The 12,153-nt window shown below is 65.6% G+C and overlaps 1 protein-coding gene across 3 annotated transcripts in view; it reads left to right on the forward strand.

Annotated features, from left to right (window-relative positions):
* The window catches only part of LOC119144058 (microtubule-actin cross-linking factor 1-like), a 29,980-nt gene extending 18,269 nt beyond the window's left edge, over positions 1 to 11,711 (forward strand). For all 3 annotated transcript variants that reach the window (XM_037378895.1, XM_037378897.1, XM_037378896.1), the window contains 25 exons: positions 362 to 521; positions 736 to 820; positions 1,246 to 1,487; positions 1,751 to 1,870; positions 2,060 to 2,167; positions 2,289 to 2,507; positions 2,728 to 2,931; positions 3,017 to 3,248; positions 3,429 to 3,655; positions 3,746 to 3,868; positions 4,257 to 4,358; positions 4,907 to 5,008; positions 5,714 to 5,869; positions 6,251 to 6,406; positions 7,184 to 7,381; positions 7,458 to 7,586; positions 7,738 to 7,908; positions 8,014 to 8,169; positions 8,480 to 8,686; positions 8,921 to 9,040; positions 9,390 to 9,559; positions 9,848 to 10,007; positions 10,283 to 10,480; positions 11,104 to 11,231; positions 11,593 to 11,711. In XM_037378895.1, coding sequence (XP_037234792.1) covers positions 362 to 521; positions 736 to 820; positions 1,246 to 1,487; positions 1,751 to 1,870; positions 2,060 to 2,167; positions 2,289 to 2,507; positions 2,728 to 2,931; positions 3,017 to 3,248; positions 3,429 to 3,655; positions 3,746 to 3,868; positions 4,257 to 4,358; positions 4,907 to 5,008; positions 5,714 to 5,869; positions 6,251 to 6,406; positions 7,184 to 7,381; positions 7,458 to 7,586; positions 7,738 to 7,908; positions 8,014 to 8,169; positions 8,480 to 8,686; positions 8,921 to 9,040; positions 9,390 to 9,559; positions 9,848 to 10,007; positions 10,283 to 10,480; positions 11,104 to 11,231; positions 11,593 to 11,599 — 3,880 coding nt within the window. In that variant the 3' untranslated portion in view covers positions 11,600 to 11,711. The remainder of the gene's footprint in view (positions 1 to 361; positions 522 to 735; positions 821 to 1,245; positions 1,488 to 1,750; positions 1,871 to 2,059; positions 2,168 to 2,288; positions 2,508 to 2,727; positions 2,932 to 3,016; positions 3,249 to 3,428; positions 3,656 to 3,745; positions 3,869 to 4,256; positions 4,359 to 4,906; positions 5,009 to 5,713; positions 5,870 to 6,250; positions 6,407 to 7,183; positions 7,382 to 7,457; positions 7,587 to 7,737; positions 7,909 to 8,013; positions 8,170 to 8,479; positions 8,687 to 8,920; positions 9,041 to 9,389; positions 9,560 to 9,847; positions 10,008 to 10,282; positions 10,481 to 11,103; positions 11,232 to 11,592) is intronic.
* The last annotated feature ends 442 nt before the right edge of the window (positions 11,712 to 12,153 follow it).

Here is a 12,153-nt window from a genome sequence, read left to right on the forward strand (position 1 = left end):
TTGGCAGGGTGATACCGGGGCAGGGAGGTCCTGGACAGGTCATGGAGTAGAGCCGGGGCTGGTGCAGCCGGGCAGGGGCTGCCTCCTCCTGCATCCCTGTGTCCTGTGTCCCTGCTCAGCCCAGGGCATCTGCCACGTGTCCTTGGAATGCTCGTGGTGCTGCCTGGGCTGAGCAGAGGGATGCTGGCCTCGCCTCCCCCCTTGCATTCAGGGTGGGAAGTTTTGGGGTGGGGAGCACAGGGCAGGGGGACCCTGGATGTGGCTGTCGGCCACCCAGCCCCAGTGCCAGGGGGAGAGGGGGCTTTGGCCCCTGGAGCCAGGGGCTGTGCCCTCCCTGGCTCACCCAACCTTCCTGGCACAGGTACGGCCACCTGGAGCGGATCCTGCCGGCAGCACAGGGCTTCCAGGAGGCTGTGGACTCCTTCCAGGAGTGGCTTGGCACCACGGAGCGGCAGCTGGCTCAGCTTTGGCATGCCAATGGCTGCGTCAGCCGTGTGCAGGACGCCCACCGGCAAACCCAGGTCGAGGCTGGGCTGAGTGCTGGGTGGGCTCGGGCACCTGCTGCAGCACAGGGTGGGGGGCGTGAGTGGGGCTCAGTGGGGCAGGGGAAACCACGAGCGGGGCCATGGGGAGGTCTGGGGTTGGCGGTGGGGACGGGAGGCATGCCAGTGGGTGCAGTGGGGATGTGCAGGGTGATGTCTGCGGCAGCCGCTGCCACGGGAGCCTCTTGCCCAGGTCCTCTGCGAGGAGATTCGTGAACGGCTGGGAGAGCTGGATGGTGCCCTGGAGAGCGGGCAGCGGGTCCTGGAGATGGTGACAGGCGAGTGGGGTTGGCTGAAGTGGTGGCTGCAAGGTCGGGACCACAGGATGTGGGAGGGAATGAGCACAGCGTGCTGCTGCTGTGCTGGCACCAAGGCATGTCCTGGGGAGGTGGCAGCCCACACCAGTGAGGGGACACCTGGTTCTGGGTGTCTTTGGGGCCCTCTGCTCCCCACCGGGTGCTGCTGGCAGCTGTGGGAGGACAGTGTTGTGTGATGGACGTCGGGTAGAGAGGGGCCAGGGGTGTGGTGGGAAATTTTGCCTCCAGTGGGGATGAGGGACTGGAGCTGGGTCCAGGAGAAGCAGGGCAGGGGCAGGCACAGGGGAAGATTGGACAGAGTGACTGTCATGGGGGAGGAAGGGCATCAGTGCTGCAGGTCCCCGGCTGCAGCAGCGCTGATGCTGGCTGCACTGCTGCTGCCGCAGGGGAGGAGGCCCAGCTGGCACAGGAGAAGATGGAGTCCTTGAGGATGCGGTATCTCATTGTGGGCCAGAGCAGTGCTGACACCATGCACCGGCTGGGGCAGACCCTGGAGGCCTCATCCCGTTTGGGCACTGCCCAGGAGGACCTGGCACTTTGGCTGGGCCGCATGGAGAAGGAGCTGGGCTCCTGGGACAGCCAGCACGGTGGCCAGGAGCCCCCGGTCAGCATGAGCGACAAGGAGAAGGTGCGGGACATGGGGCTCTGAGCAATGTCACCCTCTGCCCCCTTCACCCCTCCCTGGCTCCATGGCATTGCTGCCTGCAGCATGAGATGGGGGAGTTGGGTCTGGAGGGATGTGGCTGAATGGGCTGCACCAGGCTACAGCAGGAGGTCCGGTGCTAACCAGCAGCAGACACACAGGGGGTAGGGGGTCTGTGTCCCGGCAAGGCTGCCCTGGTACGTGTGCTCTCCCTGCCGGCACATTGACAGGTCTCCTCCTTTCTGCAGTTCGAGCAGATCCTTGACTCCCAGCTTGCGCGCTTGGCTGGGCTCGGCGAGCGGCTGGAGGAGATCGGGCGGGTGCAGCTGGATGCCCAGGCCCTCCACTCGCAGCTCTCTGATCAGAAGGTGGGTCTGCAGTGCTGCTCTGGGCCAGGGTGCAACCCACTGGTACCCCAACGCCAAAGGGAAATCCCCAGGGACACTGGCATTGTACCCCTACTCTGCTGGGCTCCTGCACTGACCCCCCAGATCACATGCGCATGGATCTGCTGACGTCTCTGCAGGACCTGACACCCACCCACCTCTGTCTTCCAGCTGCTCTCTGCTGAGATCCTGCACCACCGGGGACTGGTGGAGCGTCTGCTCGGGATCTCAAACCTGCTGCTCCAGTCCTGCCCCGAGCCCCTGCGGCAGCACCTCCAGGTGAGCAGCTGTGCTGGGGCTGCACCCAGTGGGTGCTGGGTGGGATGCTGCCACAGCAGGGCCCCTTGCCCCAGGGGCCGGCCATGCCCCATGTCCCCTGGTGAGCTATCTGTCTTCACAGCCCTCGGTGCAGGCGCTGCGGGAGCGCATGGAACAGCTTTTCCTGCGCAGTGGAGCCTGCGCCGTGCAGCTGGAGCACGCCCAGACCCTGCTTGCCCAGTTCTCTGAGGCCCACGAGGAGCTGTTGCCCTGGCTGGAGGAGACACAGGTCATCGGGGTGCAGATTTCCCCCAACGCCATCAGCTATGAGGCCTTCAAGGAACAGCAGGCACTGCTGCAGGTGAGGGAAGATGGATTCAGCTGGGGCATGGCGAAGGTGAAGGCGAAGGCAGGGATGTGCTTTGCCATCCCACGGGGTTGGGAGCATAGGACAGAGGTGGCAGCACTGCAGGGACCTGGGTACATGCACAAGTACTGAGCCAGGGCAGCAGCACCAGGGCATGTCCCCGTGTGCCCTGTCCTGGACCTGCGTGTGCCCACAGCCTTTCCTCTGCCCTCAGTGCCTTCGGGAGGCCATTGCTGAGCACCGGCCCCTGATGGGGAAGCTGCAGCGTGTCTCAGCACAGCTGGTGGAGCTGAGCCCGGAGCAGGGCGCCCCATTCCAGCAGCGCTGGCAGGAGGCAGAGGAGCAGTACGGCTGCATCCGTGAGCGCGTGTGCCAGGCAGCTGCCCTGCTGGAGGATGCCCTGCCACGTTACAGCCAGGTACAGAGCCAGCACCAGGAGGGCTGGTGTTCCCTGAGGCTTCCCCTCAAGTGACCGGGCTCGTCCCCTCCTACACCTTCCCCAGCTGACTGAGCGCATGGACCTGCTGCTGGAGTGCCTGGAGCGGCTGCAGAGCCGCCTGCAGAGCCAGCCCTCCATCCGTGGTGATGCAGCCCACCTTCGGGAGCAGATCCGTGAGAACAGCCTGGCCCTGGGCGAGCTGGAGAAGCTGGGGGTGGCCCTAGAGACCATCCAGGCGCAGGGCAGCGAGCTGCTAGCCAGCATGCAGGCAGCAAACTCCGATGCTGCTGCCAGAGGTATCGGCATGGAGGGGCAGGCATGGCACCATGGGTGGGTGCGTGTGCATGGCCACGCGTGCCGACACACGGGCGTCCCAACGGGGCCGCGTCCCTGCTCGGGGCTGTGTTGGGGTGACTGGTCCTTCACAGCACTTCGAGGGTACCCAAGCTGAGCCCTGTCCCTCTCGTGTCCCGCAGGGATCCAGGAGCGGACGGCGCAGTTGCTGTCCCAGTGGGGCTGCCTGCGGGGCCGCTGCCAGGAGCAGGAGCGCTGGCTGCGGGAGCTGCTGGCGCTGGCCGACCGATTCTGGCATGGTCTCTCCGAGCTGGCCCTGACTCTGAGTGACACCCAGCAGCTGGTGCTGGGGCTGGAGGAGGCCGGTGGTGAGCCTGAGATCATCCGCACACAGCTCCGCACCATGCAGGTAGTGGCTGGGGAGGGGGCTTGGTGGGCAGCCCTGTGGCACAGGCAACCCCGTGGCACAGGCGGCACTGAGCCCCGTCCTGTCTTGCAGGCACTGCGGGAGGAGATCGACTCGCTGCAGGGTGAGCTGGACACGCTGGGCAGCCTGGGCGTGGAGCTGATGTCCTCTTGTGGGGACCCCGACAAGCCCGATGTCACAAAGAGCCTGGACGATGTGAGTGCCGATGGGTGTGGGTCCAGTGAGGGACGGGGTCCTGGGTGCGTGGGGAGGGTGCTTGTAGGGATGGGAGGTCCCTGGGGCTGTGCCTTAGTGGGATCCTGGAGAAGGGGCAGATGTGCCCCCAGACCCAATGTCCCCTGGATGTCCCGGGGCTGGGCTGGATGGAGGGTGGCTGTCCCAGGCTGCTGTGCCTGCACGAGGGACCGCGTGCCATTCCTCACACCCTGTACTGGTACCTGCTGACCCCTGCGCGGTGCCACTGCCCCTTGCACCCCACACACTAGTGCCAGGCATGGTGCTGCTCACCCCCGTGTCCCGGACCCCTGACCCTCGTGCCCCTGACCCCCCGCGCGGTGCCGCTGACCCCCGCGCCCGGCCGCAGCTCTACTCCTCCTGGCACAGCCTGAACAAGGTGTGGACGGAGCGGTATGCCCGCCTCGAGGAGCAGCTCCAGACCTCTGTCAGCTACCAGGAGACCATGCAGGTGGGGTGCTGGGGGTTCGCTCGGGCAGACACCCCACATAGGGGCCTGCCCCGCAACCTGCATCGCCCTCCCGTTCCCACTTGGGGGTGTGAGGGGCTGTGGGGCCACCATGGTGGTCCCTGGGCATGGCTGAAGGCAGGACCTGGCAGTGGGGCCTGCAGTGGAGCTATGTGGCGGTGCAGGACTATCGGAGCATGGAGCTAGCTGAGCTATAGGGTCATGATGCTGCTATGGGTGGGGGGCTTGCTGGGGGGGATGGGCAATGGGGCGGGCTGTGCCCATGTCCTGGCCCAGTGTGGCATGCTCAAATCCCTCAGTGGGGCTGGGGATGGAGCACACCCCTGCCCTGTGCTCCAGCCCTCCTTGGGGACCACGGTGGGTACCAGCCCCACTCCTGGCCATGGAGCTGCAAAGCGCAGGGGGCAGCATGCCTGTGCCCCTCAGGACGCAGCTGGCATTGCAAGGCTGGCGTGTTTGGTGTGTGGGGACAGGGATGGGGGCTCAGGCCTCCCACCCTCCCTGACCCCATGATCTCTGTCTGTCCCCAGCGGCTCTTTGAGTGGCTGGACACAGCTGAGCTGCGCATGGCGGAGGAGTTCCTTGTCGGCGGGGACCTGGACCTGGTGCAGCAGCAGCTGGCGGAGCTGAAGGTGGGCTGTGCTGCAGGATGGGGCCCTGAGCCCTGGGGGCAGGCAGGGGGGCAGTGGCGAGGGTAAGCGGGATGGTTGGGGCAGCAGTGGGATGAAAGTGCGGCATGTTGGCCAGTGCCCCCATGGCACCTGTTCATGGTGGGCGCTGGGTGGCCAAGTCCCACCTGGGGTGGTCAAATCCTGCCCCTTGCCAAGACGCCCCAAGGGGCAGGGCTGCCTGCTTTCCATAAGGAGGAGTGCTGAGCCAAGGTGCCTGTACCAAGCTGTGCCATGCTGTGCCGTGCCATGCCAAACAGTGCACTGCATGTCACACCCAGCTCTGCCGTTTCATGTCATGCCATGCCATGTCATCCTATGCCATGTTGTGCCAAACCAGACCACGTTCTGCCATCCCGTGCTGTGCTGTGCCATGCCAAACATGCAGTGCATGGCAGACCCAGCTCTGCCATGCCATGCTATTCTGTGCCAAACCAGACCCAGCTCTACCATGCTGTGCCACGCTGTGTTATGCCATGCCATGCCATTCTGTGCCAAACCAGACCATGTTCTGTCATGCCATGCTGTGCCATGCCAGACCATGCAGCTTGTGCCAGACCCAGCTCTGTGCCAATGCATGTCATGCCATACTGTGCCATGCCTGTTGATGTGGCAGATCCCCATCTCCATGTGTGGGGCTGGGGTCACCCACTCATTGCCATCCCACAGGAGTTCAAGAGGGAGCTCTACCAGTGCAAGGTTGACGTGGAGAGCCTGCGGCACCAGACCAGCCTGGGGGGCGCAGGGCAGGGGGACCCCCCGGCTCTGCTCAGTGACTTCCGCCAGCGCTGGGACCACCTGGAGGAGGAGATCGTCAGCCGCCAGGTGTGGGGGCCAGCCATTGCAGGGGCATCCCAGGCGTGGGGCAGGGCTGGGTGTGGGGCACTGCTGTCCTGGGCACGGGGGCTTGGGGGCTCTGGGAGGTGGTGGTGGCACCTGAGCTGTTGAGCACATCTGCCACTGGCGCAAGGCAAGACCCATGGCGGTGTGGGTGCGTGGGGTGCTGTGTGGGTACTGGGTATGTGGGAGCTATGTGGGCGCATGGGGTTCCATGTGGGTGCTGGGTGTGTGTGGGGCCGTGCAGGCTCTGGGCACATGGTGCTCAGGGCACTGTGGGTGCATGGGGCCACACGGGTGCTGGTTGCGTGGTCCGGGCTGACATTGCTCCCACCAAACGGGTGCCCAATTCCACCCTTGCTGGGACAGCACCAGCTGGAGGCGGCTCTGCTGGGCCTGGGGCAGTTCCAGCACCAGCTGGAGGAGCTGCTGCAGTGGCTGTCCCGCACCGCCGAGCAGCTGCAGGGCCCGACACTGCTACGCCTCGACCTGCAGAGCTGTGAGATTGAGCTGGCCAAGCACAAGGTGAGGGCAGCGGTGGGATGGGGCTGCCCACATGGTGCATCCTGGGCTGCTCTGACAGCCAGGTGTCTGTGTGGGGACATCTCACCCAGGGGACGTGGCACAGTCTTGCTGTGGGGCCACAGCCTGGTCCCATTGCACAGGAGGTCCTGGTCGTGGTCCTCCTGCTGTGGGGATGCATCCTGGCTGCAGGGTGCTACCCAACCCCCACCTCCTGGCACTGCCACCGAGCCCCAGGGCAACAGCGGCCGGGTTGAGCAGGCTGTGGCTTGAGGTGGGCGGCGTGAGAACGCGTCCCCTCCCGCGGTGACAGCATGGAAGGAATGAGCTGTCTCCATGCCTGCCGGGAGGCGGCTGAGGCCACGGCCAGCCCAGAGCCGCTTCCCCTTGCCTGGGCACGCTCGTGCAGTGACGCAGGTGAGGTGCTGTGAGGTGCGGGCTGGCCCTGTGCCCAGAGGGGGTCACACACAGGGGGTGGCCTTGGTGTCCTCTGTGCCCTGTCATGGCAACCTCCCCACGAAGCAGCAATTTTGGTGCCTCACACCTGCCCCATGCCATGCTGAGGACAAGAGCCAAGGTGCTGGCTCTGGGGTATCCCTGGCTGTTGTCCTCCCCTGGCGTGGCACTTCCCAGACCCCAGCCCCGTGGGGCTTCTGGTGCCACGATGGCAGCATTGATGTGGGCAGCAGAGGTGGCCCAGGGTGAGGGGCTTGGCATGGCATAGCATGTGGGGTGCTCCCCGCCATGGCACTGCCTGTGATCACGGTGCCCCATCCCCAGGTGCTGCGGAACGATGTGATGTCCCATGCTCACACAGTGCAGTCTGTCAATGAGGCTGGGCAGGGCTTGCTGCTCTCCAGCCTGGGGGAGAGCGTGGAGGGGCTCCAGCGCAGCCTGCAGCAGCTCAACCAGCGCTGGGACCTGGTGCAGAGCGAGACCGAGAGCCGCCAGCTGGAGCTGGAGAACAACCTCAGCCAGGTATGGGGCACTGCATGCTGGGGCTGCCCACCGTAGTGCTGCCAGGGGCAGTGCTGACCCCCTATGCCGCCCCCAGGTGCAGGACATCACGCTGGAGATCACGGAGCTGCTGCAGTGGCTGGAGCAGGTGGAGCTGCAGCTCTTCTTCTCCAAGCCGGCATGGGGCCACCCGGACACCACCAAAGAGAAGCTCACCGCACACCTGGTGAGCACCAGGGCTGTGCAAGACCCCCCCTGCACTGCAGGGCCATCCCTGAGTGTTCCTTGGGAGGTGTATGGGTGCCCCAAATCCGTCCCTGTCCCCATCCCTGTCCTTCGGGGCAGTGACCCCGGGGCTCCCCGCCACCTCTCGGCAGGAGCTATGCAAGGAGATGGAGTCCAAGCAGGAGGCATACAGTGGCGTGCGGGAGCGGCTGCAGCGGCTTCTGGCCTCCTATCGCGCCGGCCGGCCCTGCAGCACTGAGCACAGCCTCCGCATCCTGGAGCAGAAGTGGGAGAGCGTTCATGCCGAGGCCCAGGAGAGGAAGGTGTGCAGGGCAGGGGGTGTGCTGCCTGCCCAGGGGTGCTGACCCTGCCCCGGCTCTGGTAGCTGCGGGTGCCTGTCCCCATGAGCACCGTCCCCCTGCCTGCAGGAGCGCCTGTCCGAGGGGCTGACGGTCACCACTGAGTTCCACGGCACCATGCAGGACCTGCTGCGCTGGGTGGCTCACACGGAGGAGCTCCTCAGCTCCCCTGCACCACCCAGTTTCGTCCTGGACACTGTCACCGCGCAGATCCAGGAGCACAAGGCAAGTGAGGCTGAGCTGGTGCAGCGGCCTCCCGCCTGCTGCCCAGGTGTGCCCCCACGCTGCCCAGCACCGTGCCCTGAGCTGGGGCTGATTCCCTGGGGCTGGGTCAGCCTCGAGGGGTCCCGTGTGGCGGCAGCAGTGCCAGCAGCATCGGCAGCAGCGATCTCCCCGGGCTGGCAACGGGACGTCTCTCCCTGCAGCAGCAGAGTGAGGCGGCTCAGCACCCTGTGAAGGTGCAGGCTGTGCTGGGAGGCTCCGCTCCTGTCCTGGGGCTGTCTGCATGCCCCCAGCTGCCTCCACTCTCCCACAGGCCCTGGTGAAGGAGGCGAATGCCCACGGGGAAAAGCTCAGTGGCCTGGAGGCTGTTGCATCTCGCTTGAAGGACTTCAGCAGGAAGCAGGATGGTGCCGTCATCCAGAACCTGGTGCTGACGGCCAGGGAGCGGCTGGGGAAGGTGCTGCAGCGAATGTCGGAGCGAGGGGCGGCACTGGAGGAGGCCCGCAAGCGCACCAAGCAGGTACTCAGCTGCTGTGCCAGGTGCCAGGGGATGCAGGTCCTGTGGGGAGCTGTGCTGGTGCAGGGGCCATGCAGATCCAGCTTGGGGACCATGCTGTGCTGGTCCGTGGCTTGTGCTGAGGTGGTGCACGGGCCATGCAGCCCTGTTGTGTGGGTGCTGTGGCTCTTTGCCCGGGTCGCCCTGGCCCTTGTTTTGCACACAAGAGCCCCTCTGCACCCCTCTTCTCCATTTCAGTTCAGCGAGTCCCGGCGGCTGCTCCTGGACTGGATGGATGAGGTGGAGCAGAGCTTGGAGGTGCCGCAGGACACTGCCACAAGCCAGGAGGAGATCAAGTGCCAGCTGGCTGAGCACAAGGTAGGGGGTCTGCCCCACTCCCCGGCCCTGCGGAGATGGGGAGGGGGTCCCAGCGGGCGTAGCTGCGTAGCTGTGGGCAGTGGGGAGCAGAGCTGGAGGGCTGTGGGGTGGCCAGGGAGGGGGCTCCCCAGCTCCCAGTGAGTCAGCAGTGCCCCGATGCACCCAGAGCTGTGGTGGTCAGATGCCTGTGGGGACACCTGGGGTGGGGAGAGCCCTCCACCGAGGGGCAGCAGCACTCCAAGCTGCCCCGCAGCACCTGGGGAGGCAGGAGTCTCCCCGCAGCCTGCCCACCCTGGGACCAGCACCCACACGCCGGGGGTCCAGGTGGGATCACCCCCTCTGCCCATAGGCTTTCCAGAAGGTGCTGCGCTCAAAGCGGCCGGTGTATGAAGCCACGCTGCGGAGTGGGCGAGCGCTGCGGGAGAGAGCCCGTCTCCCTGAGGACCTGCAGCCGCTGGAGGAGCTGCTGGGGGAACTGAAGGAGCGCTGGGATGCGCTGTGCAGCCGGGCTGTGGAGAGGTGAGGCTGGGATGGCACGGGATGGCACAGGATAGGGTGGGATGGTCCCAGACGGTGTTGTGGCATTGCCCTTCCTCCTTGTGTATCCCACTCCCTGCTTTGGGACCCCTGCCCCAGCACCACAGGGCTCTGGCTGTGTTGGGTGCAGCTGGGATCCACCCCTGGCCATAAGTGAGCCCAGGCACTTACAGCCACGCTGCTGGGCTCCCCATGGGGCGGCTGTTCCTGGCACCGCGGCGCTGAGTGGCACTGGGGCACTGCTGGCATTGCCTGCACCCGTCCTTGCAGGCAGCACAAGCTGGAGGAGAACCTGCTCTTCTCGGGCAAGTTCACAGATGCGCTGCAGGCTCTCATGGACTGGCTGTACCGGGCCGAGCCGCAGCTCAGCGAGGATGTGCCTGTCGGAGGGGACCGGGACCTGGTCAGCGACCTGATGGACAAGCACAAGGTGGGTGTCCCCAGCCACGTGGGGAGGTCCCTGCCCTTCGTCGGCCCCTGGGCAGCCCCGGGCTCTGCACCAGCCCTGCCCACCGTCCATCCTGGGGCAGGAGCCGGGCACAGGATGGGGCTTTTGCCCACCGGAGCAGCCCCAGCTTTACCTGAGCCTGCGCTCCCAGTCCTTGGGCAGTGCTGGAACACCCCATGTACCCCACTTAATGGGCAGGCAGGGTGCTGGCTCCCTCCTCAGCATCTCCCACCCCATCCCTGCCCTCCCCTGCTTAGGTCTTCCAGAAGGAGCTGGGCAAGCGAGCCAGCTGCATCAAGATGCTGAAGCGCTCGGTGCGGGACCTGACCCGTGGCAGTAGCAGCGTCGATTCCCAGTGGCTGCAGAAGCAGATGGAGGAGCTGAGCACCCGATGGGACCTGGTCTGCAAGCTCTCCGTCTCCAAGCAGGCTCGGCTGGAGGCCGCACTCCGGCAGGTGAGAGCCAGCTGAGCCAGTGGGGTGGCAGGGGGGCAGCAGCTGGTCCTGAGTGGAAAAGTCAGGGCTGCAGCTGGTGCATCCTAGTGGGAAGGCTCTGCAGGCAGCCTGGGCATGTGGAGTGCCGGGGCTGTGTGGCTGTGTGTGGGGGGTGCTGCATGGGATGCCCAGGCTCTGCGTGTGGCCGAGCCGCAGGGTGCTGCATGGGGTGCGGGCAGTGGGTGGCCGTGTGTTGCGGGGTGCTGTGTGGGGCTCTGTGTGGCTGTGTTGCAAAGTGGTGCCGCCGGGTGCCAGGCTGGTGCCTGTTGTAAGTGTGATGGTGTGGGTGCCGGGGCAGGACGGCTGCACGTCGCAGGGGTGTGCTGCTCGGTGGGGAGGTACTGAGTCCCAGGTGCCAAGTGGGGTGAAGAGCCTCTCTCTGTCTGCTGTGGGGTTCGAGCTGGGCTGGCAGCAGCTTTCTCTCAGGGGCTGGAGCTGCACAGTGAGGCCAGTGCTGGGTACTTGTTGGCCTGGGCAGGAACAGCAGCTGCAGGCTCGAGGTCTGGCTGGGGGGCTCAGGGGCTGGGACCTAGGGCTGCAGCTACAAAGTGGGTGCTGAGCAGGTCCCTGGCTGTCCATGGCAGGCAGAGGAGTTTCACACCCTGGTGCACACTCCTTCCGGGTCGCCTCTCCGAGTCAGAGAAAACCCTCAATATGGTGTCTTCCCTCGAGGAGGAACTGGCCTGTACAGGAGTGCCAGAACCAGCTGCAGGTGGGTGCCTGTCCCCACCAGCCCCCACCTCCAGGTTGGCTCCATCCTTGCCCTGGGACATCCTGTTGCTGGGGTCAACTAGGACATTGAGAGAGTGTGGGGTGCACCACGCTGAGACATGTTGGGTCCCATCACACCAGACATGGGATTTGGGGCCCGAAGCACCCTGAGGTGTGGAGATTTGGGGTCCTCAGCACCCCATGCAAAGACAGCTATGCTCAGGGAATGTGCCCGCTCAGCCCAGTGCCCTTGCCCTGCCTTTGCACCCATCTGGGTGGAGGCTGGTCCCTGGAGTGCTGGAGGGTGCAGTGGGGTGCAGGGAGCTAAGACCCGGCAGTACCACAGTCTGTGCACCCTGCAGGAGCTGATGAAGTCCCTGCAGTGCCAGCAGCTGGAGCTGGAGTGCATCACCTCACTGGGGGAGGAGATCCTTTCCACCTGCCATCCGGACTCTGTCATCACCATCAAGTCCTGGGTCACGGTCGCCAAGAGCCGCTTCCAGGAGGTGAGCAGGGCACCCCTTCTCCATCCCTCCCTGGGCGGGGAGCAGATCTGCACCCGTGCCTGGGACTAGCACAGCGTCCCGCCTTTCCCACCGCCGGTGCCTCTTTGTCACAGCCCTCCTGACTGGTGCATTGTGAGGGGCTGGGAGTGCTTGGTCCCATCCCTGGCCGACACATACGGTCTTGGTCTTGCCAGTGACCAGCTGGCTCTTGCTTGGCTCCTCTTGGCCTTCCGTGAGCTGCTGGGATGTACTGCCCCTGCCAGCCCTGCTTGCCCATCCTGGGGCCATGCCGGGGGTCACCAGGCACCTCTGCAGTTCCACCTGTGTGGTGGTGGCTCACTGCTGTGTGATGGCAGATGCCATGCAGCCCAGGCAGGGAGTCCCCTAGGAGCAGTGTCCTGAGGAATCCCCATCCCA

The sequence above is a fragment of the Falco rusticolus genome, chromosome 3 (assembly GCF_015220075.1).
Source record: "Falco rusticolus isolate bFalRus1 chromosome 3, bFalRus1.pri, whole genome shotgun sequence".
Classification (NCBI taxonomy): Eukaryota; Metazoa; Chordata; class Aves; order Falconiformes; family Falconidae; genus Falco; species Falco rusticolus.